General features: G+C 38.6%; 1 protein-coding gene across 2 annotated transcripts in view; it reads right to left on the bottom strand.

Annotated features, from left to right (window-relative positions):
* Positions 1 to 26,551, bottom strand: part of Nars2 (asparaginyl-tRNA synthetase 2, mitochondrial) — a 137,547-nt gene that overhangs the window by 93,375 nt on the left and 17,621 nt on the right. For both annotated transcript variants that reach the window (XM_076846581.2, XM_076846582.2), the window contains exon 5: positions 26,178 to 26,258. In XM_076846581.2, coding sequence (XP_076702696.2) covers positions 26,178 to 26,258 — 81 coding nt within the window. The remainder of the gene's footprint in view (positions 1 to 26,177; positions 26,259 to 26,551) is intronic.

The raw sequence follows: 26,551 nt of genomic DNA, 5'->3' as shown, positions 1-26,551 counted from the left end.
TGGATCCTGCTTGGGAAGGGTCCTACCAAGTCCTGCTCATGACTGAGTTAGGTGTTCAGACCACAGAACGAGGTTGGACTTATTAAAGGTAAGTAAAGGGAGCCTTAATTTCTAATAGGGAGAAACAACGGATCTCAGTTCCAGATTTCATCAAATTCACTTTGAAAAGACTCTAATAATGTTCATAGTGATATGGAAAATCACATCCTGAAAACTGATCATCAATATAACCCAGACTACCTTCCCTCTGGTTGTTAAATTTGATGCCTGTCAGGTAATTCCCTGTGGAAATTCACATAATCAAAGGCAGTTACTTGGGACAAATAAATACTGTTGTCTAGCATATTCTGGAAATTAATCTCTGGAAATCTAATAATGATGTTACCACTTAGAAGTAAAAGATTTACAACAAACTCTGAAAGTAGAAATTGAGTACAATGAGACAAATGCCTGAATGGAAGGGATTAAATATTCTGTTAGTGCATTAAATAAAAGGGACTGTAAACCTGCACACCAAGGAGGACAGAAGCTCAAATGGTCCCATTCTGGCTATGCTGGATCTCAGACCCTATGGGCATGAGTTGCATGGCCTGGGTAAATAACTCTTGCAAAACTGTGTCACAGATATTCCCAGCAGTTAAGGGGCCTCAAGCAAGAGCCCCCAAAGATCACGTGACCTCCTTCCTTAGGAACCAATTACACCTCATGCCTCTCTAGGGGTTTGTGGGGGGGGGTGCAACTGACCTTCTTGGTGAACTATATCTGGATGCAATGAAAGCCAATACTTTGAGGAGATATCTAATCAAACAGTGCTTGCTATAGCCTGAGCCAGTGTCTGATGGTATTGAGACTTTACCTGTCAGTTGAAGTGGAACGTGCACTTTGGTTCAACTGGCTATCTCTTTCACCCTGGCATTTTCTCAAATCAAATAAATCTCTTCCCCAGGGTCATTTGATCCCCATATTTCTATAGATTTAATTAAAATTCCTCAAGGGGGTGCTGGGGATGTGGCTCAAGCGGTAGCGTGCTTGCCTGGCATGCGTGCGGCCCAGGTTCGATCCTCAGCACCACAGACAAACAGATGTTGTGTCTGCCGAAAACTAAAAAATAAATATTAAAAAATTCTCTCTCTCTCTCTCTCTCTCTCTCAAAAAAAAAAAAAAAAAAAAAAAAATTCCTCAAGGGGTTCCTAAAGAGTTTAAAGCCAGAAATCAGCAGCAAGTATTGAATCAGTTCTCTTTTGGTGATCTATAATAAAAATGTTGATTGGATTAATTAATCGATCATAATCAACAATGAATAATTAATTATGAGATAAACTCAAGGAAATTGCAAAAAAAAAAATAGATGCAACTAACAGAATGATAAGGAAAGAACTAATCACATTTATTATTACCCAATAATTGCTGTACTGGTGGAGGGGCAAAAGGATAGTCAGTGTAGATAATAAATAATTGCATCAGGAAGATGGGGGCTGATTCAAGAGGAAATAAAATGCTAATACCTCCAGAGTACTTCCCCCTTCTCCACCTGTTACCAAGGTTACCTGCCTCCAGGGAATTGTTCCTCTCTATAAGGAGTTGTTAATGAGAAGCCCCTGGTGACTCCCTTCCTGCTTGTACCCCTGGGCAGCTTTGTTCTTGTCCTTGGATCATTCTATCTTTTGGGTCCTGTAGGCAGGATGGGAGTAGGGGGCATGAGAACAAAGGAGATTAAAATCTATCCTTTAAATAAAACGTTTTGCTCTTGCCTCAATGTTTCTCTGGGGTGTTCAATCTTCAACAATGAAGGAATAAGACTGGAACCTGATTCTCAACACCTGTATCATTGGGAGTCATGACTATAGTTAGATGTTACATAATACCATGTATGGGAGGTCTTATTCAACTACTGATGGAGACAACTCTCACCAAAGTCCAGTCTCACATCAAAATAATCCTTCTGGACTGGGGCTTTGGCTCAGTGGTATAGTGTTTGCCTCGCATGCATGAGCCCCTGGGTTCGATCCTCAGCACCACATATAAATAAACAAATAAAATAAAGGTATTGTGGTCCATCTACAACTAAAAAAAAATTAAGAAAAAAATCCTTCTGTACTAGATACAGTTGAATACAAATATCAAAAGATGTTATCCAAATTTGAAGCAAAGAATTTATATAGATCATATAAGGGGGAGGAAATTGTAATATATATATTTTCTTTTATATCAAAGTTAAACCTGTAATGCTAATGGAGCCATCTTAAGTTAGGGAAACCATATAGTCAGAATGGAGCCATTTAAAAATTCCCTAACAGGTATCCAGTCACAACTTCAGTCCTTTTCTGGGCCTGCTCCAATTTGAAATTAGCTAATCACATTGACTGTACCCCTGAAGTCTTCCTCTCAGGAGGGAGGAGCAGTGATTGTTAGGGATAAATGCTGGTGGACTGACTGCATGCCCCAGGGTGCTTGTTCATCCGATTCCCTTTGGGGGTGCAACATTTTGTAGAAGTACAAGTTCAACTTGCTGACTAACTTCTGTGCACTTGTTTGATTTGTCGTGGTACACCTCGGTTTTATCCCAAGAAGTGAATTACAACTCTAGAGGGAGAATTCGGAATGTAGCCTGAGGAGAATCAGAGCTTCTAGGAAAAGAATCCTCAGCATTGTTCCTTTGCTAGTAAAGCAATAAACCTTCTTTTTCCTTTTTCTAAAAACTGTGTCCTTGTATTGGCATTTGGGACAAGGACCGAGCTTTTAATAACATGAGAACAAAGATAGATATGATACAGTCACATTTCCCAGCCTTTTTCTGGAAAAGGGAAACCTACTTTGCAGAGTTATGTCCCCGAATCACAACAGGTACTTAACTGAACACAACACGTACTTAATAAATACCTATAAAACAAAACCACAATAAGCATTCTGAATCTTTGTATCAAATTTTTTTTGTATGAAAGCTAAACCCTTATCTCTATACTATCCCCAAATATAAAAAAAAATAATTTCAACCAACAGTTATTTACAAGAACATCATTTTCTTGCACTTGCTTTATGGAGGAAAGTAAATTACTGATCTACGGAATAGAAGGGCTTGACTGTCCTTCACCTCTGGCTATGGTACTTAAGGATAAGCCATTATAAGAAATTGTAATAAATTTTACCATTTTAAAGATTTTTATAATTTTTTGGGGGGATCAAGGTATCTACTGAAGTCGATATTACCATGGAATACTTCCTACAAAATAAATGCCCCATTTCTAACAAAACCCCATTTCCACAAATAATTATATCTGGCACTGGCCTTAACAAATATAAGCTCAGTAGGCTTGTGTGTGTTTATGCAGCTGACATTTTCTTTTTTTTTTTTCTAAATGTATGACAACTTAATTGAATTCTAATGTCCAGAAGAGCAACATCAAAGTTTAAGTTAAACAAGAACAACAAAACAAACCCAGATCTATTTTTCTACTTTAATTAGCAATGGAAACAACTATTCATAGAAGAATTGTCTCCACATTAAAGATTCAAAGACCTCTAGCAGAGATGAACTAGTCACCTACTACTTCTGGGGAAATGTAGGCCAGGAATGAAGATAAATTTTTAAAAAGTATGCCATTGCAGCAGATATTCATATACTACTTCCTAAATATATTCAGGATCCAACCGAATTTTAGGATCTACTGCTTCAGCTCTGCCAAAAATAAGTGTCCACCAGGTTGACAGTGATACTTTTTAAACTAGCTTTTCTTCTTCTGTACCTGCTCACTGCCCCCAAATTACTCTTCATAGAGCAGCTAGGATGATCTCATTAAAATATAAGTAATTGTATTACTTTGATTCTGCTATGATTTGGATATGGTTTGACGGAATCTCCAAAGTTTTACTGTGTTAAAATAGTTTCCACCCCATTAAGAGGGTGGAAACTAAATCCCACTACGGTGTTTATAGGTGGGGACTTGGGAAGTGACTAGGATTAAATGAAATCATAAGGCTGGAGCCATCATGATAGAATCCTGGTGGCTCTAAAAGAAGAGACAGAGATCAGACACAAACATACTTGGACACTCAGTCTCTTGCCAGATGATGCTCTGCATCACTTTGGGACTCTGTAGCAAAAAGGACAAAAAGACTATCACTGGATGCAATCCTTTGACCCCCTCACTCCAGAACCATGAGTACAAATAAATTTCTCCTAACCTGATCTGTGGTGTTGTGTTATTAGCAAGAGAAAATGAACTAATACATTTGGAACATTCTAAAGACTTCCTATCCCAGTTAAAGTTCTTATAACGTTGTTCTTAGTGGAAATGTTTTTGATTGTCAAAACTGGGAAGAGTTACCAGAATTTAGTTGGTACTGAGTGTTAAATATTCTACATAAAGATTACTTATATTCTTCTACACAATGAAAAACACTAATTACATTATTGGTACTTTATTTTTTCTTTTTATTAAGGAGTAAGCACTGTACTTTTATTTATGTGTACAAAAAGTTCATGATATATACTCATATTTCATCTTTAGAGAAAAAAGGAATTATTTCAATATATTTGTTACTTTTTAAAAAGTGTTGCACCTAATGAAGTTGAACATGAATCACTTGCCATATATAATCTGCACATATTTCCAACCTTCTATACAGTCACTTGTTGCTTAATGTCGGGGAAAAATTCTAAGAAATATGTTGTTAGGCCATTTTATCATGGCGCAAACATCATCAAGTATACTTCTACAAACCTGGATGACATAGTTCGACCACCTGAAGTGGCCTCTTTTCCCCCCATCTAACTTTTTTTTTTTTTTTTTTTTTTTTGGTACCAGGGATAGAACCCAGGGGCACTTAATCACTGAGCCACATTCCCAGCCCCTTTTTACTTTGAGACAGGGCCTTGCTAAGATGCTGAGGATGGCCTTGAATTTGCAATCCTCCTGGTCTTGGCCTCCCAAGTCACTGGGATTATGTGTGCACCACTGTGCCCAGCTACAGCAAACATGTGTTTTTGGTTTTTTTTTTAAATAGGAGTATACGCATAAATAACTTATAGTAAATACATAAAACATTTAACAGTTACTTATTACCATTACCAAGTATTATGCTATACATAATTGAATATGTAATACATTTTTATATCACTGGCAGCACAGCAGATTTGTTGACACTAGCATCACCATAAATAATATGATATCACCAGGTGATAGGAATGTTTCAGCTCCAATATAATCTTATGAGACCTTATGAGATCATATATGTAGTATGTCTCTGACATAAACATCACTAGGTGGTGTATGACCATACTTGTGTGACGTCAGCTCCTACTGTTCTTGCCCTCCTTCGCTGTGTTCCATTTACACCTGCCTTTGAGGTTATTTCGTGAAACTTTCAGGTAGCTCTAGCACAGAGACTTTGTACTTGCTGTTCCCTTTTTTTTTTTTAATAGTCTTTTAATATATATATATTTTTAGTTGTAGATAGACACAATACTTTTATTTTATTTATTTATGTGGTGCTGAGGGTCGAACCCAGGGTCTCATGGGTGCTAGGCAAGCTCTCTACTACTGAGCCACAACCCCAGCCCCTTGCTACTCCTTTTAACTGGAATGTTCTTTCCCAGTTACCAACACTACTTACTTCCTCAAATCATCACGTTTTTGTTTGAACATCTTAGCAAGGCTTTCCCTGACCACCCAATTTAAACTAGAATGCCCTCCCCACTCAATCTCTTTTTCCCAGTATACTTTTCTCTACAGTACTACTCATTTATCTGTTCTGATTACCTACCGCCTGGTAAAACAAAATCTTCCTAAAATAGTGGTTTAAAACAATATTACTGTCTTTAAAATAATATTACAATTAGGTGGATTGCCTGGGTTTAGCAAGGTGGTTCTTGCATGGATTTTCTGTATGTGGTTACTCAAATGAGTTCTGGTAATGAAGTCATCTGAGGCTCCTCTAATGAGCTAGATATTCAAAGTAACTTCTCCCATCATAAGTGTACTACCTCAGATGGTAGAGCTCAAACAGTTGGTGGCTAGCCAGGCATGTGACCACACAGCCTCCCACATGACTATTCTGAGTGTGCTCAAAGGATGATGGCCTCACGATAGCCAGAATGCTCATATGATAGTGACTTGCTCCCAGAACTCATGTTGCAGAAGACCAAAGGAAGAAGCTGTGGGGATTATGACCTAGACAAGGAAACTTTATTTCTACCATGTTTTATAGGATATACAAAACCAGCCCAACCTAAGTGTAGGTGGGGACAAGAGAAGAGTACAAATGTTAGGAAGCATAGTATGCTAGCTAGGAAGCTATCTTTGAAGATAGTGACCACAAAATCTATCATACTCTCTATTTTAGTTTTTAATTTTTTTATTTTCCTTCTACAAGGATGTACATTTCACAAGGAAAAAGACTTCTGTGTACTTCGTTCAGTACTATATTTTCAACATATTAGGTACTCAATATTAATTAGAACTATTGAATTAGATATGCATCAATAATTCACTTTATCTGCTTGCTTCTCACCACAATCCAAACTCCTACTAATTTAACTTTCTGAAAGGGATTTGGGGTAAATGTGGCTAATTCTGGAAACAGATAGTAAAAGACAAAATTGAGACAAAAATCAAAGACGGAAACATCAAAAAGGGTCCTGTGGACATCTCTCTGATCACCCCAGTACCTAGTTTTTCCTTGTCAGGAAGCTCTCTTAAAGCACTTACAAAAAGCAAATCATGATTTGACATTTAATTATTCTGTATAAATTATTCTGTATAATTACTATTATAAAAGGTAAAACCCAATTAAATATTTAATTATTCTGTGTGGATAAAAAAAAACTGTACATTTCTTGAGGACCAGCTTATTTTAATTAAACAATTTTTAAAATAAACTTCTCAAAGGCTGGGATATAGCTCAGTTGGAAGAGTGCTTGCCTTGCATGCACAAGGCTCTGAGTTCAATCCCCTGCACCACCAAAAAACAACAACAACAACAAAAAAAACTATAAACTTCAACAGAGGACCCAATACTCATTTGTGCATACTACTATGTAATAGGAAAAAAAAATTAACTAGCTAATTAATTCTCTTCATTGGTAAAGGCAAAGAAGCTAGAAGTTTGAGAAGAAAAAAAGGTATTGATCACAATCATCTAGCCTATCAATTCTGTGTCTATATTTAGTTATTGTTCAATTTAATTCATTAATGTTTTCAATATTGACTTTCTATTAGCATTTTAGTATGCTTCTAAATTTTTCATGCTCACACTGCATCTGAGACCAATTAAATACAAATTTCTGGGGGGTGGTATCTAGGTATTCATACTTCTTAATGTTCCTAGGTAAATTTAATATGCAGTCAAGTTGATTCTAGTATCCTGCATTCTACTGTTATGTATAACTGATTAGAAGAAAAAAAGATTGAGAATCGCAGGTGTGGTGATGCATGCCTGTAATCTCAGGAGGCTGAGGCAGGAGGATCACGAGTTCAAAGCCAGCCTCAGCAACATAGCAAGGCCCTCAGCAACTCAGTGAGATCCTGTCTCTAAGTAAAATGGGAAAAAAAGGGCTGGGGATGTAACTCTGTAGTTAAGTGCCCCTGAGTTCAAACCATAGTACCAAAAAAATATTGAGAATCATTGCCTTAAACTCTCCCTTTCCCTTATCTCCATCACTAGTGTTCTAAGGTGGGGACGGGGGAGAGGAAGTGAAGTTAAAAAAAGATTTTAATTTACTTAAAAGGAGACAAAAAAAAAGGAGGGGGCATTTATTTTAAAATAAAGGCACAAAATAAGATGGCTAAATAAAAAAAACAAATGCATAAGCAATCACAATAAGGACTAAGTTAAACCAACAAGAAAGCAAAGATTCAGATTTAATTTTGAAAAGCATCTGAGCTATATGCTGTTTGCAGGACATATCTACAACATAAGACAAAGAAAGGTTTACAAGAAAAGTAAGAATGATGGTAAAAAATTATCAGATAAATACTGATCAAAACAAGTTGGAGGCTAGGCGTATAGCTCAGTGGTACAGTACTTGCCTAAGCATGCATGAAGCCCTGGGTTCAGCTGTCTAGCACAGTAGAAACAAACAAGTTGGCATGGTTAAACGAATATCAGACAATAAACCATAGGCAAAACATATTGCTAAAAAAGAGGGCCACTACATGATAAAGGATGATTAATCAAGAAACAATTCTATACTTGCATTACCTAATAACATAACCTCAAAAATATAAAGAGCAAACACTATGAGAAAAAACTAAAAAACATACCAAAGGATTATAACAGATCAATAATTGACAGATAAATAAATAAAAATAAATTAGGGCTGGGGTTGTGACTCAGTGGTAGAGCACTTGCCTAGCATGTCTGAGGCCCTGGGTTCAATCCTCAGCACCATATAATTATAAATAAAATAAAGGTTTCCAACTGTAACTAAAAAATAAAATATTTTAAAAAATGATCAGTGAGCACATTGTAGATTTGATCATACAATTAATACCCTTTTTCTAATAGACATATATTGAATATTGTACCCGGCACACAGAACATTTATACCAAAAGACAATATTAAGTACCTGAAAATAAATATAATAAAGATATTAATAATCTTGATAAAGAAAATTATTAAACTCTATTGAAAAACCACTAAAGAAAACCTAAGTATACAAAGTGATATATCATGTCCAGAGATAGAAGACTCATTACCATTAAAACACCACATTTTTCAAATTGTTCTATACAATCCATATTATTCCAGTTAAAGGTCAAATAGGGTTTTTCGAAGCTTGACAAGAAATTCCAGTTTATATGGAGGGGAAAGAATTAAGAATAGGCAAGAAACTACTAAAATAAGGAGGGAAGATTTGTCTTCCTTTCATCAAGACTTATCGAAGAGCTATGACAATTAAGACAGTAAGCTAATGGCACAGGGATATTCCAATAAGCCAATGGAACAGAACAGAGCATACAGAAATAGACATATTTCATAAGTGGAATTTTGATTTGTGATACAGCTGGCCATTCCAATCACCAGATAGAAGTGAACTATTAAATAAATGGTACTGAAATAATTAGTTATCCATTTTTAAAAAATTAGACTTATAATATCCAAAACTCAATTCTAGGTAAACTGGAAGACCTATGTATTCATATTCATACAAACTACAAAACTTTAGGAAATAATGTAGAAAGGTTTTCTTAAATAAAGTACAAACCATAAAAGACTAAAACTTGATTACATTTAAAATTAGAACTCTTTTCATTAAATGATAGTATAGAGAAAAAGGCAAGGCACAAACTCAGAGAAGACATCTGCCATAACACCATCAACAACAGATTAGTAATATCCAGAATATGAAAACAAATCTCTATGAAAAGACAACCCAACAGACAGAAGAGGAAATGAATGGCCAATATTCATAAGAAAAGATTCATAATCTCAATAGTAATCCAAGAAAAACAGATTAAAACCACACTAAGGTTCTTTTTTCTACCCATGAGATTAGCAAATTTAAAAGACTTTGAAAATAGCAGATGTTGGCAAGGATGTGGAACAGCATACCCTACTGGTGGGAGTTTAAATTCTTTCTTCCCTTCCTGTGAAAATTTGGATTTATTTAATAGTAAAGCTGAAGTTAAGAACATGCACTTCCCCCACCCTGTGTACACCATGGAAGGTATACTGAAATCACCCAGAATCTAATGCCTAAGTCTTATTTCCAGAGATTCTGATTTAATTAGAACATAGTACTGGGGCGCGGGGGGAAACCTCACCACAAAAGCTATGATTCCATTTGTATGAACTAAAAAATGTGCAAAACTAAATATTTAGCCTAGGGGTACATTCATGTGATAAAACTTTTTAAAATAAGAAAAAGCATGGGAAAAATAAACACAAAATTCAAGATAGTGGGAGAAGAGAGATGGAATGGGGAAGTGGGGGATCAAAGGTACTAATAATATCCCTGTTCTTAAGTTCAATACTGGTATAGGTATGCACTCTAAACTGTCTACACAGTTTGCATTATTTGAGAGATCTACAATATTTAATACAAATGAATTAAGCATTAATAATAGGTTACTTGTGCAAAACAAAACAAAAACCAAACCAAACAAAAGCAGTACTGTATAGTGGCTGCCATCAGTAGGCTGAGTAAATGTTATCTTTTCTCTCTTGGGAATATAAAAGGCTATGTGTAAAGAGTGACCCAAAAGAAAGAGCAAGGAAGCTTTATTTCAGTGAGGCACTCATTCTTCAGAGTTGTCTGTTATCTATTTACTCTACAGACAATAGACTTTGTTTAAAATACAGTTGTGCCCTTTACTGCATGGCTTTTGACAAGTTTTTCTGAACCTTGTTTCCTCATCTAAAACAACAATGATAATCCATCAATGAATATTTATGGAGCACCTATAGCACCTACCAGTATATTAGGTATGATGTATAAGGAAAACATATTGTTTCTGCTCCCCCAGAAGGACAAATAATTCCTACTTCAAAGGCTTGCTGCAGAGATCACATACTATCTATCTGTAAAATAAAGGAACTTGACATGGTACCTAAAATATATTTGGTATTTAATAAATGTTACTTTTCTTTCTTTTTTCTCCTTGAGTTATGACAGCTAATAAGCTCCTTCTGTTTAGTGGTACACACACACACACACACATACACATTATATATTATTACATATTATGTATGGTATGTATAATATACACACACATGAGTGAAGCAACACAAATGATAGCAAAATTATATGCAAATATTACTTGACTTAATAACATACTATACCAATGTTGGATATTGCTATTAGCTTAGGTCTATTCTCAGGTTAAATGTTGGTGTCTAAATAAAATAAGAAGTACTTTAAAATTATGAACCCAAGGATAAATAGATTCAGATTTCATAGTATCTTTTATATTTATAAGGATTTGACTTAAAATATATCCTTGTAATGCTCACAGTTTGGTTTTAATATGGCTAGCTTTCACATTCACATTGTTTGGGTGACATTTTCTATAGTAGGATCTTGTTTTTCTCTTAAAAATATAAATTCACATTGTTGAGAGGGAAAATGGAAATAACTTTGTAAATCAAAGAGCATTAGCACAGTACTTTTTACAAAAAAAAAAAGGAGGCTTAACAAATATTTATAGGATGAATCAATCCTATAATTTTAGTCCAGTTGTGTGGCTGAATCATTTTAAGAATGTACTCCACTTGGTGAATATGTGGAATGGAAGAAATAGTTCAGTCTTTGGAAAGAAGTAGCCCTAGGCTCTATCAGTTCACAATCTGAGGCTTTTTTCTCTTTTAGCTGCGGTGTTAAATCACAAGATTCTCACTTCACAGAGGAACTGGCAAAAACACAACATGGTCAGGAGCACAATAGCTTCTTGTGTCAGTTCTTTTTTCAGTGTCCTAGAAAACAAACTTGCTTCTCTGAATCCAGTGTGGTATTTTCTTTTCCTGTTTTAATTAAATTTTTTAAAATTAAAAAGTAATAGGGCTGGGGATATAGTTCAGGTAGTAGAGCACTTGCGGTGCATGCAGAATGCCTTGGGTTCAATCCCCAACACCACAAAAATAAATAAATAAATAAAATTAAAAAGTAACATATCAAATTAAAATTGAGAAAAATTTAAAAAACTGGTAACATACTCTGAAAGCTGATTCATATAAATAACCCCTTCATGTATTACTGGCAGTAATAAAAACTAGTACAACCTCTATAAAGAACAAATTGTCAATCAAAATATGAAATACATATCTCTTCTGAGTAATTACTTTTAGAACCCTATAACTATATTTACTCATGTGCAAATTGAGTATATATAATAATATTCAATGCAGCATTACTGATAATATTAAAAGAATAGAAACAAAATTCCATGAGTAAAAGAATATGGTCAATGCATTAAAACACATGTCTTGATACACTGGAACAAAACACACCCTTGGAAGGAGCAATAGGAATTACTGATAAATAAAAAAAGGAAGGCCTAGAGTGTTGTAATTAGTAAGCTACCATATATGTAATAAATAAAGATATGAAAATATTTGTATATCTTTGTGTAAGCAAACAATATATCTGGATGACTAAATAAGAAATGGCTAACAATGATTACTTACAGGAGGAACAGGACAGCTGGGAATTGGGAAGAGAGGAATCTGACATTTCACTTTGTGCTTTTTTTTCTCACTTTTGAATTGTGTACCTTATACATATATAATCTTTTTTAAAAGTAATATATGAATAGGATAAAAAAATTCAAAGAATATAAAAGAGCAGACCCCATGCCCCAAGGTTAATGTAATTGAGAGTCTATCTTCCTCAACATGTTCTAGGGTTAGGCATTTTTCACATGTAGAATCTGAACCTCTTTAGTAGAAACAGACATCTCAACAGGATTGAAAATGACTAATCTTAAAGTTGAAAGTTCTGCAAAACGAAAACAGTCTTTAGAAATTATTAATTAGCTCAGCACAGTGGCACACGTGTGTGATCCCAGTGATTTGGGAGGCTGAGGCAGGAGGATTCCAAGTTCAAGGCCAGACACGTGGGTGGGGTGGGGGAGATATCAATCAGTAAGTACTTATATATTATATATTCTAGGAAGTACTCAGCTTTTCCCCCAAAGAAGCATATATAAAATCTAGATGGGGAAACAAAGTGATGAATAAGAAACATTTTGAAAAACAATGGAATCTTAAAACAGGCCACTGTGACTGAATACAAGAGTACAACAGGAGTTGGAGATAAAGAGTTTAATGTTAGCTGAAAAAAGTGGTTTATTTGTTTTGTTTTTCTCAGAAGAGGTCTGACTTGTGTTAGCCTACATATCATCTAAAAAGTTTTTAAGAGTGTAAGGCCCAGTACAGGGGAGGGGTGGGGGGAAGTTTAAAAGAAAATGGGTTAGAATAATTAAAAAGTGAAAACATCAAGCAGAATCCAAAACATGATATGTTCCATAAAATTTACAACAACCCAAATTCCTGAGGGGTGGTAACTTCTTACTATCATTTCTAGAATGCACACTCGTTTAGAAAGGAGAAATGCTAGTGTTTACATCAGCCTGATCTTGTATACTATTTTCCTTATTTTTAATTAGCTCTTTGAAATTTTCATACATATCAACCACTTAAACCTTACAACCTATAAATACAGTGTTATTTACATTTTGCAAGTGAGGAAATTGAGGATCCTGGTAGTAAAAATAAGTCAAAAAATGACTAGTCTTTTTGTGTGCATGTGTGGGGAGGTGGGAGATTGAATTCAGGGGCACTCAACTCAACCATTAAACAATATTCCTAGCCCTGTTTTTGTATTTTATTTAGAGAGAGGGCCTTGTCTTAAAGCCTTGCTTTCACTGTGCGTGGCTTTGAACTTGTGATCCTCCTGCTTCAGCCTCCAGAGTTGCTGGGGTAACAGGTATGTGCCACCTCACCTGGCTCAAAAACTGACTAGTTTTTTTGACCCATTAATTTCTGGTATGTTTGTGTGGGAAGCTTCTTAGACCCATTCCTCTGTGAAACTGGTAAAAGTTTTTAAACTTGATAAGGACTAAGGTGTCTGCTTTGTTTGAGCCAGAGCCCATTCCCTCCTAATCCCCTCACAGCATGGCATGACAGAAACTCCACTCCAGGATGATATAGCCAAGAACAAAGGTTCTGTTTACGCCAAGGTGGAAGGCTCTGTCCCCAGACCATGCATGGGCTATGGTTTCCAGGTCAGCAGAGGCAAGCCCAAGAGACTGTCACCCCCTCCACTGAGTATTCAGCTTCTAAATCAAGATGTCACGCAGAGAATCATCCATTGTCCATGCTTCTAGCATTAGAACTCTGGCTCTAAGATTTTGCCTGGGCAGGGTATCAGGCCATAAAATAGAGGTTGGATCTCTCCTCAAAGGCACTGACTTTATTTGCAAAATAGTGTGGAAAACTTCTCTAACTGAAGGGTTCTCTCCAACACTGGTGATTTGGTAAAAGGTAATCAGAGATTGGCAGATCCGTTGGAAATAAAGGTTAAACTGTAGATCTATCGGTGTGCCAGAGACATACTGGAAAAGCTAGAAGCACTTTCAAGGTCACAATAAATCCCACACACTGATTTTGAAAACTATCCCCTTAAAGGAGTTTGAAATTGACTGGATCAGTTTGAGATAAAGTTTCATGCTCTAGGACACTGTTAAAACATTGGAGCAATCACACTACATGTGGTCAGGGGAAGAAACAGCCAAAGGAAACCCTATCCAAAGAAGTGCCATCTCTGGGTGATTGTGGGCACACCAAGCCTGTGCCTGAGGGCAACATTACAGCCTTTACACTGCTGAGGGTTGGGGAGACTTGTATGTTCAATACATAAAAATATTCCTGTGACTCAATCAACAACAAAAAGACAAAGGACCCAATTTAAAAAATGCGCAAAGTACTTGGATATTTCTCCAAAGAAGATATATAAATGGTCAATGTGAAAAGATGCTCAACACCCTTAGTCATTAGGCAAATGCAAATCAAAACCACAGTGGGATACCACTTTGCATTCATTAGGATGACTATAAACCAAAGACATAAAAGATAACAAGCATAAGCAATGATACAACGAAATTAGAACCCTCATATGCTGCTGGTGGGAATGTAAAATGGTATAGCCTCCTTGGAAAATAGTTTGAAAATTTTCAAAATGTTGAACACAGTTACCATATTACCCCGAAATTTCTTCCAAAACAAACGAGATAATGTTTATCTCCATCCATAGAATCTTTTCATAAATGTTCTCAGCAGTATTACTCTCGTAACAGGTAAAATGTAGTACACCACAAATGTCCATTAACTGATAAATGGATTTAAAAAAAGTACATCCCCACAATGAAATGCCAGTTTGATATAGAAAGGAATGAAGAAAGGAAACATAAACAACATGGATGAACCTCAAAAACTGTGTTAAATCAGAGATGTCAGATACAAAAGACCATATGTCATATGAATCCATTTATATGAGATGTTCCAGAAGAGGCAAATCTATAGAAAGTAGCATTGTGGTCAGAGCTGGGAGTAAGAATGAGAAGAGACTGCTAATAAATACATTGGTTTATTTCGGAGTGATGAAAATGCCTTCAAGTTAGAAAGTGGTGAATGGCTGCACCACTTTCTGGATATACTAAAAACCAGGGAGTGGTATAGATATAAGTGGGTAAATGTTATAGTATGTAAAACATGTCTCAAAACATTTTTTTTTCCTTAAACAACAACAACCAACCAACCAACCAACCAACAACAACAAAAACCCCAAACTGTTCCATAACCTCATTCTTAAAGCTAGCCACCTTTATTTTCTATAATTTGCCAATATGAACCTTCAAATCTGTTCACTCAGAGTCTAATAAAACCCCTTCAGCTCAACTTAACTTTCCAATTCTTCTCACATTGTTCCCCTTACTGGGAATACCTTCCCTAAGATATAGTTAAATCACATGTTCATTTTGAAGATTTTCCTGACCAACTCAATTCTCCCTGACAATATTTTGCTATAGATTTCATATCATTTATAATTGGTAACACTGTAACCTCAAATATATGTAGTCTCCCCTATTCCTCATCAACTTCTTTTTTTTTTTTTTTGAGGCAGGGTGGTACTGGGGATTGAACCCAGGACACTCAACCACTGAACTATGTCCCCAGCTCTTTTTGAGACAGGGACTTCTTGCTAAATTGTCCAGACTGGCCTTGAACCTGCCTCAGCCTTCCAAATAGCTGGTATTACAACTGTGCACCACCACACCTGGTAGAGAAGCAAGAATTCAAGAAATTAAATACAAAAGTTCCACTTCTTCAGACCTACTTCCTAAAAAGTGGTTGCCAACATTCATACCCCTATGCCTCTACTAGTAGCCAGGAGGAAATTAAGAATGAATCTTGTAAGGACACAGGTGTGTAAGGTGTATGAGGTGAGAATAAGAAAAAATACTGCTTACAAAGGCAGAGCAAAAGGTGAGTCTTGGTATCTGAACTTCTGAAAGCAACAAAGATGGCAGGCCATACATAACACAAAAGTCACAGATGCTGAAATCTGATCTAGACCCTGACTATATTAGGATCAATGAATTCAAGAGCATGTCTTTCTAGTACTCTAATCCCATTACGTAAAATTCCTCTCTCTGGCCCTGAAATGATATGAACTTCATTTTTCATTTATTTAGCTTCAGAAATATATTTTTCCCTCTTCCTATTCATATTTATGCAGTAACTTTCCTTTGGTTGTTTAGCAACCAAAATACACAAACTGTAATCACTCAGATCTACTTAGATTTTCCTGGTAGTATAGAAATTATCTCCCAATTTATCATTATTTAAGTTTGTTTAATTTGGGTCTCTTTTAAAATTCCCTTATTATTTGTAAAAACTCCTTGAAATTATACTTTTGCTTCTCTGTTTTTTAATATTCCATAGTTTAGATGAAAGGATCATGAAATGCATTTAAGGTTAAGTAATTTTTCTTCACTTCAATATTCACAAAGAGAAAATAAACACCTAGAAAATAATGTTTTTTACAATACACTATTATTTTGTCATTTGCTAACTTCTTTGAACTCATATATAGATGCTAATACTTCCACTTTAAACATTCAACAGGTTTTTTAATTCTGCTTTTTCCAGAAGGTTAACTACCATCCAGATTTCTTCAAGTATGAAGAAAGACAACATTTGATTACTATTCCTAATAATAATGACTTCAATACGTCAGAACAACTTTTTCCAATGAAAACTTTGTTCAAAAATATAAAGAGAAAGCATGGTTATCAAGAGCCAGAAAGCCCTAACACTGAGAAAGCAGTTATATACACATCTTGTCAGCTAATAAAATCAACCGAATGTTTAAAGAACCACCTTGATATTTACTAGAGTTAAAAAATTCAGCAGACTTGGCAAGATGGCCGCGAAGGGAGTGCAGTAACTCCGTGTACTGCGTCACTGTGAGGGAAAATGACGAGTTAGAACGGCTAAAAGCTATCTTGTTAGGAATTTCCAGCAAAAGTGGGGTGCTCCAAAACCTAGTGGAAGGATTTTCATCACACGAGGATCAGCTTTGGGGGCTCAAACGCGAGCGATCTGTCCGTACGGAGGGTCACGCTGCTTGCTCGGCAGATCGCCCCGCGGCTGGAGTCTGCGGCGCGCGCTGGGAAACAACGGGCTGGTGGCGCAGAGATACAGTGATGCTGATTCTGCGGGCTCCTGCCAGCTAGGCATTTGCTGAGCTCGGAGCTGAATTCTGGGTTGGAGATGGGGGAAGGAAACGGTCCAGTTCGGTTCTCCACACCGGTCAGACCACGGAGGAAGCCAGCGGCCACCAATTGGAGAGCTGACGTCACCATCCTTGTTTTCGACTGATCGCAGCTCTTTCAGCTATAGAACAGGTAATTTCAGGCTCACAATTGTCTATGTCTCGCAGACAAATTGCTCAGACTTAGTGCTAAATAACCCGCGGAAACTGCTTCTTGGAGCCTGCTCCTATCAGAACATGCACCGAGCCCGGAGCGGCGGAGTTCCAGCTCCCGGAGCTGCTCTGGCCCAGGGCTATAGAACCCGCGGAAACTGCTTCTTGGAGCCTGCTCCTGTCGGAGCATGCACCAAGTCCGGAGAGGCCGAATTCTGGCTCCCGGAACTGCTCTGGCCCAGGGATAAAGAACCCGCGGAAACTGTTTCTCGGTCCGGGTCCTGCTGAATACTGTGGAGGCCAGAGGGGCGGAGCAGAGCCGCTGCAGGAGCCCGGAACAGGCCCAGCGACCCGCTGGCGTGGTGTCGCGTCGCCCCGGCTAGAGCGGGGGCCGAACAGAGCCGCCACCCGCGCCCGGAACAGGTCCAGCGACCTGCCGGCGTGGTAGTCAAGACACCCCATTTGGAGTAGGGGCAAAGCAGATCCTCCACCCGCGTCCGCAAGGTAGGCAGGCCTGTGACAGACTGGCAGAACAGGCCCAGCGGCCTGCCAGCGTGGTAGACATGTCACACCACTTGGGGGAGGGACAGAGCAGAGCCGCTCCCCAAGCCCGGATCAGGCCCAGCAGCCCGCCGTCGTGGCAGTCACATCACCCCATTTGGAGTAGGGGCAGAGCAGAGCCGCCCCCCGAGCCAGCAAGGTAGACAGACTTGTGACCGACCGGCAGAACTGGCCCAGTGGTCTACTGGTGTGGTAGACATGTCACACAAATTGGAGGAGGGGCAGAGCAGAGCCTTCGCCCGCGGTCGGAGCAGGCCCAGCGGCCCGACAGCGTGGTAGTCACGTCAACCCAATTGGAGCACGGACAGAGCAGAGCCGCCACCCGCGCCCGGAACAGGTCCAGCGACCTGCCGACGTGGTAGTCAAGACACCCCAATTGGAGTAGGGGCAGAGCAGATCCTCCACCCGCGCCCGCAAGGTAGGCAGGCCTGACAGACTGGCGGAACAGGCCCAGCGGCCTGCCGGCGTGGTAGACACGTCACACCACTTGGAGGAGGGGCAGAGCAGAGCCGCTCCCCGAACCCGGATCAGGCCCAGCGGCCCGCTGGCATGGCAGTCACATCACCCCATTTGGAGTAGGGGCAGAGCAGAGCCGCCGCCCGAGCCTGCAAGGTAGACAGACTTGCGACCAACCGGCGGAACAAGCCCAGCGGTCTACTGGTGTGGTAGACACGTCACACCAATTGGAGGAGGGGCAGAGCAGAGCCACCTCCCGAGTCCGCAAGGTAGGCAGACATGCGACCTACCGGCGGATCAGGCCCAGCGGCCTGCTGGTGTGGTAGACACGTCACCCGTCACCCCAATTGGAGTAGGGGCAGAGCAGAGCCTTCACCCGCGGTCGGAGCAGGCCCAGCGGCCGGACAGCGTGGTAGTCACGTCAACCCAATTGGAGCAGGGTCAGAGCAGAGCCGCCACCCGCACCTGGAACAGGTCCAGCGACCTGCCGGCGTGGTAGTCACGACACCCCAATTGGAGTAGGGGCAGAGCAGATCCTCCGCCCGCGCCTGCAAGGTAGGCAGGCCTGTGACAGACTGGCGGAACAGGCCCAGCGGCCTGCCGGCATGATAGACACGTCATACCACTTGGGGGAGGGGCAGAGCAGAGCCACTTCCTGAGCCCAGATCAGGGCCAGCGGCCCGCCGGCGTGGCAGTCACATCACCCCATTTGGAGTAGGGGCAGAGCAGAGCCGCAGCCCGCGCCCAGAACAGGCCAGGCGACCTGCCGGCCTGGTAGTCACGACACCCCAATTGGAGAAGGGGCAGAGCAGAGCCGCCGCCCGCGCCTGCAAGGTAGTCAGATCTGCGACTGACTGGCAGAACAGGCCCAGGGGTTCGCGGACGTGGTAGACACGTCACCCTGACTGAAGTAGGGGTAGAGCAGAGCCGCTGCCTGCGCCTGGAACAGGCCCAGAGGCCCGCCGGCATGGTAGTTACGTCACCCCAATTGGAGTAGGGGTAGAGCAGAGCTGCTGCCCACGCCCGGAACAGGCCCAGCGACCCGCAGGCATGGTAGTCATGACACCCCAATTGGAGTAGGGGCAGAGCAGAGCCGCCGCCCGCGCCTGCAAGGTAGTCAGATCCGCGACTGACTGGCAGAACAGGCCCAGGGGTTCGCGGACGTGGTAGACACGTCACACCAATTGGAGGAGGGGCAGAGCAGAGCCGCTGCCCGGGCCTCCAAGGTAGGAAGACCTGCGACCGACCGGCAGAACAGTCCCAGCGGCCCGCCAGCGTGGTAGACAGATCACCCCAATTGGAGGAGGAGCAGAGCTGCCGCCCGCCCCTGCAAGGGAGACTTTTCAACTATACAAGAGCAATATAAATATATAGGGGGAAAATTTCAAAAATACAACAGTTTCACCAAGCAGAAAGAAACACGAGCAATATGAAAAGACAAGGAAAGAAAGGACCACAAGCAATGCAGGTCAACCCAACTTTAGAAGAGGTAATAGCTGCAGCAGATGGAATGTCAGATAAAGAATTCAAGATATACATGCTGCAGATGATCTGGAGTCTCAAGGAAGACATTAGACAGCAAAATCAGACAATGAAAGATCACTTCGACCACTTCGACAATGTATTACATAAACAAATCCAAGAAGCAAAAGATCAACTATACAGGGAGACAGAGGTAATAAAAAACAAACAAACAGAAATCCTAGAAATGCAGGAAGCAATAAACCAACTTAAAAACTCAATTGAGAATACTACCAGCAGAGTAGAACACTTAGAAGATAGAACATCAGACAATGAAGACAAAGTATTTCAACTTGAAAAGAACATAGACAGCTCAGCAAAACTGCTAAGAAACCATGAGCAGAACATCCAAGAAATATGGGATAATATAAAGAGACCAAACTTAAGAGTCACTGGGATACAGGAAGGTATAGAGGTCCAAACCAAAGGAATGAGCAACCTATTCAATGAAATAATACTAGAAAACTTCCCAGACTTGAAGAATGAGACAGAATCCCAAATCCTAGAAGCATACAGGACGCCGAATGTGCAAAATCATAAGAGATCCACACCTAGACACATTATAATGAAGATGCCCAACATACCGAATAAGGAGAGAATTTTAAAAGCTACAAGAGAAAGGAAGCAGATTACATTTAGGGGTAAACCAATCAGGATAACAGCTGATCTTTCAACACAGACTCTGAAAGCTAGAAGATCCTGGAATAACATATTTAAAACACTGAAAGAAAATGGGTTCCAACCAAGAATCGTGTATCCAGCGAAATTAAGCTTCAGGATGGAAGATGAAATTAAAATCTTCCACGATAAACAAAAGTTAAAAGAATTTGCAGCTAGAAAACCATGTCTTCAAAACATCCTCGGCAAAACATTATAGGAAGAGGAAATGGAAAATAACAATGAAAACCAACAGTGGGAGGTAGGACAGTAAAGGGGGGAAAAATAATCAAAAAGGAAAACAAACCATGTTTAGTAACATAAATAAACAAATATGGCTGGAAGAACAACCCATATCTCAATAATAACCCTAAATGTTAATGGCTTAAACTCACCAATCAAGAGACACAGGCTAGTAGAATGGATCACAAAACAAGACCCAACAATATGCTGCCTACAGGAGACGCATTTGATAGGAAAAGACATACATAGACCGAAGGTGAAAGGTTGGGAAAAATCATATCACTCATATGGACTTCGGAAACAAGCAGGAGTGTCCATACTCATATCAAATAAAATAGATTTCAAGCCAAAGTTAATCAAAAGGGATAAAGAGGGACACTACATACTGCTCAAGGGAACCATACACCAACAAGACATAACTATCATAAATATATATGCCCCAAACAATGGTGCAGCTATGTTCATCAAACAAACTCTTCTCAAGTTTAAGAGTCTAATAGACCAACATACAATAATCATGGGAGACTTCAACACACCTCTCTCACCACTAGACAGATCTTCCAAACAAAAGTTGAATAAGGAAACTATAGAACTCAATAACACAATTACTAACCTAGACTTAATTGATATATATAGAATATACCACCCAACATCAAGCAGTTACACTTTTTTCTCAGCAGCACATGGATCCTTCTCAAAAATAGATCATATATTATGTCACAGGGCAACTCTTAGACAATATAAAGGAGTGGAGATAATACCATGCATCTTATCTGATCATAATGGAATGAAACTGAAAATCAACGATAAAAGAAGGAAGGAAAAAACATGCATCACTTGGAGAATGAACAATAGGTTACTAAATGATCAATGGGTTATAGAAGACATCAAGGAGGAAATTAAAAAATTCTTAGAGATAAATGAAAGCACAGACACAACATATCGGAATCTATGGGACACATTGAAAGCAGTTCTAAGAGGAAAATTCATTGCTTGGAGTTCATTCCTTAAAAAAAGAAAAAACCAACAAATAAATGATCTCATACTTCATCTCAAAATCCTAGAAAAAGAAGAGCAAAACAACAGCAAAAGAAGTAGAAGGCAAGAAATAATTAAAATCAGAGCTGAAATTAATGAAATCGAAACAAAAGAAACAATTGAAAAGATTGACAAAACTAAAAGTTGGTTCTTTGAAAAAATAAATAAAATCGACAGACCCTTAGCCATGCTAACGAAGAGAAGAAGAGAGAGAAATCAAATTACTAGCATACGGAATGAAAAAGGCAATATCACAACAGACACTTCAGAAATACAGAAGATAATCAGAAACTATTTTGAATCCTTATACTCCAATAAAATAGAAGATAGTGAAGGCATCGATAAATTTCTTAAGTCATATGACCTGCCCAGATTAAGGCAGGAGGATATAGACAACCTAAACAGACCAATATCAATTGAGGAAATAGAAAAAAACCATCAAAAGACTACCAACTAAGAAAAGCCCAGGACCGGATGGGTATACAGCAGAGTTTTACAAAACCTTTAAAGAGGAACTAATACCAATACTTTTCAAGCTATTTCAGGAAATAGAAAAAGAGGGAGAACTTCCAAATTCATTCTACGAGGCCAACATCACCCTGATTCCTAAACCAGACAAAGACACTTCAAAGAAAGAAAACTACAGACCAATATCTCTAATGAACCTAGATGAAAAAATCCTCAATAAAATTCTGGCGAATCGGATTCAAAAACATATCAAAAAAATTGTGCACCATGATCAAGTAGGATTCATCCCTGGGATGCAAGGCTGGTTCAATATACGGAAATCAATTAATGTTATTCACCACATCAATAGACTTAAAAATAAGAACCATATGATCATCTCGATAGATGCAGAAAAAGCATTTGACAAAGTACAGCATCTCTTTATGTTCAAAACGCTAGAAAAACTAGGGATAACAGGAACTTACCTCAACATTGTAAAGGCAATCTATGCTAAGCCTCAGGCTAGCATCATTCTGAATGGAGAAAAATTGAAGGCATTCCCTCTAAAATCTGGAACAAGACAGGGATGCCCTCTCTCACCACTTCTGTTCAACATAGTTCTCGAAACAAAACTGGCCAGAGCAATTAGACAGACGAAAGAAATTAAAGGCATAAAAATAGGAAAAGAAGAACTTAAATTATCACTATTTGCAGATGACATGATTCTATACCTAGCAGACCCAAAAGGGTCTACAAAGAAACTATTAGAGCTAATAAATGAATTCAGCAAAGTGGCAGGATATAAAATCAACACGTATAAATCAAAGGCATTCCTGTATATCAGCGACAAATTCTCTGAAATGGAAATGAGGACAACCACTCCATTCACAATATCCCCCCCAAAAATAAAATACTTAGGAATCAACCTAACAAAAGAGGTGAAAGACTTATACTATGAAAACTACAGAACCCTAAAGAGAGAAATAGAAGAAGATCTTAGAAGATGGAAAAATATACCCTGTTCATGGATAGGCAGAACTAACATTATCAAAATGACGATATTACCAAAAGTTCTCTATAGGTTTAATGCAATGCCAATCAAAATCCCAATGGCATTTCTTATAGAAATAGAGAAAGCAATCATGAAATTCATATGGAAAAATAAAAGACCCAGAATAGCAAAAACAATGCTAAGCAGGAAGGGTGAATCAGGAGGTATAGCGATACCAGACTTCAAACTATACTACAGAGCAATAGTAACAAAAACAGCATGGTACTGGTACCAAAACAGGTGGGTGGACCAATGGTACAGAATAGAGGACACAGAAACCAATCCACAAAACTACAACTATCTTATATTTGATAAAGGGGCTAAAAGCATGCAATGGAGGAAGGATAGCATCTTCAACAAATGGTGCTGGGAAAACTGGAAATCCATATGCAACAAAATGAAACTGAATCCCTTTCTCTTGCCATGCACAAAAGTTAACTCAAAATGGATCAAGGAGCTTGATATCAAATCAGAGACACGGCGTCTGATAGAAGAAAAAGTCGGCTACGATCTACATACTGTGGGGTCGGGCTCCAAATTCCTCAATAGGACACCCATAGCACAAGAGTTAATAACTAGAATCAACAAATGGGACTTACTCAAACTAAAAAGTTTTTTCTCAGCAAAAGAAACAATAAGAGAGGTAAATAGGGAGCCTACATCCTGGGAACAAATCTTTACTCCTCACACTTCAGATAGAGCCCTAATATCCAGAGTATATAAAGAACTCAAAAAATTAGACAACAAGATAACAAATAACCCAATCAACAAATGGGCCAAAGACATGAACAGACACTTCTCAGAGGAGGACATACAATCAATCAACAAGTACATGAAAAAATGCTCACCATCCCTAGCAGTCAGAGAAATGCAAATCAAAACCACCCTAAGATACCATCTCACTCCAGTAAGATTGGCAGCCATTAGGAAGTCAAACAACAACAAGTGCTGGCGAGGATGTGGGGAAAAGGGTACACTTGTTCATTGTTGGTGGGACTGCAAATTGGTGCAGCCAATTTGGAAAGCAGTATGGAGATTTCTTGGAAAGCTGGGAATGGAACCACCATTTGACCCAGCTATTCCCCTTCTCGGTCTATTCCCTAAAGACCTAAATAGAGCATGCTACAGGGACACTGCTACATCGATGTTCATAGCAGCACAATTCACAATAGCAAGACTGTGGAACCAACCTAGATGCCCTTCAATAGACGAATGGATAAAAAAAATGTGGCATTTATACACAATGGAGTATTACTCTGCATTAAAAAATGACAAAATCATAGAATTTGGAGGGAAATGGATGGCATTAGAGCAGATTATGCTAAGTGAAGCCAGCCAATCCCTAAAAAACAAATGCCAAATGTCTTCTTTGATATAAGGAGAGTAACTAAGAACAGAGTAGGGACGAAGAGCATGAGAAGAAGATTAACATTAAACAGGGACGAAAGGTAGGAGGGAAAGGGAGTGAGAAGGGAAATTGCATGGAAATGGAAGGAGACCCTCAGGGTTATACAAAATTACATACAAGAGGTAGCGAGGGGAAAGGGAAAAATAATACAAGGGGGAGATATGAACTGCAGTAGAGGGGGTAGAGAGAGAAGAGGGGAGGGGAGGGGAGGGGAGGGGGATAGTAAAGGATAGGAAAGGCAGCAGAATACAACAGACACTAGTATGGCAATATATAAATCAATGGAAGTGTAACTGATGTGATTCTGCAATTTGTATATGGGGTAAAAATGGGAGTTCATAACCCACTTGAATCAAAGTGTGAAATATGATATATCAAGAACTATGTAATGTTTTGAACAACCAACAATTAAAAAAATAAATTAATTAAAAAAAAAATTCAGCAAATAAAAAACATACAAAAAGCACAACTCATCAATTTAGTTCTCTTTGTCCATCAGTATGTGACTAGCTAATGACTTTTTCAGCTGTAAAACTAATAAGTGAAAGGCTTTCAACTGACTAAGAAAAGTTGGAAAATTTTTTTTTCCTGCAAGAAGGGCAGGCTGACAGTACCTGACACATAGTAGGAAATCCAAAAATGGTTGTTAAACAAAGAATTAAACTAAAAACCTTAATGGGGTATACACACAAATCATTTCTTATGGAAATGTAATTTTTAAAAAAGAATCTGAAAAAGAAAATGATATTTGTATGTATACTTTTCTATTTTATTTATCTTTTTAAATACTTTTTTTAGTTGTAAGTGGACACAATACCTTCATTTTATTTATTTATATGTGGTGCTGAGGATGGAACCTGGTGCCTCATATATGCTAGGTGAGCATTCTACTGCTGAGCCACAACTCCAGCCCTTTTATCCATCTTTAAAAACATGATTTATGTTCAAGCATCAACTGATGGTTGAATTTGCAGAATATCTTATAATCCTTATTAATCTCTAAATTTCTCTAATTAACCATTTCAGTGGCTTAAGGAAAGCAAGTAGAGTACTAAATTAAAAATTCACTCCTTTTAGTCACAGTATTAGTAATATGGCTAGTGGGATAGGGAGTCAGAGCAGTTGTAATAAATATTAAGAATTCTACAATCAATTTCAGATGCTACCTATGGTCTTCTTATTGAATTTAAAACGGGGTTAGGGATATAGCTCAGTTGGTAGAGTGCTTGCCTTGAATGCAAAATCCCCAGCACTACAAAAATAAATAAATAAATAAGTAAACAAACAAATAAATAAATAAATTGAAACAAACCCTCAGGAGAAAAATATCAAACAACAATATTTTTCCAAGATGGGAAACAGAACTCACCTCAACTTGGAAAAGCTCTCCAGCCCCCTCACAGTCATTGGATGTAATTATTGGAGTATGAATGTGCACAAAACCACTGTTCTGGAAGGAAAAGAAAAAACACTCTTTTCAATATATCTGCACATGAAAAAATTCCAAGAATATACACTGTGTTGTTATACTATTAAAATGGAACTCTGAGAATGCCACATCAAATCCCCCCAACCTTCCAAATATGAGGTTATTGAAAGATGGTTGAGTATTTTACTATGCACAGAAGCACAAATTTTTTTAGATTTGGAACAGACTTAGAAATTAAGTTCTCCAATATCTTTATTTCAAAGATAAGAAAGCTGAGTACGTGAGAGATTTAGTAAATTGCCAAAAGCCACATA

This window comes from Callospermophilus lateralis, chromosome 2, assembly GCF_048772815.1.
Source record: "Callospermophilus lateralis isolate mCalLat2 chromosome 2, mCalLat2.hap1, whole genome shotgun sequence".
Lineage (NCBI taxonomy): Eukaryota > Metazoa > Chordata > Mammalia > Rodentia > Sciuridae > Callospermophilus > Callospermophilus lateralis.
This window is presented reverse-complemented; position numbering and strand designations above follow the sequence as displayed.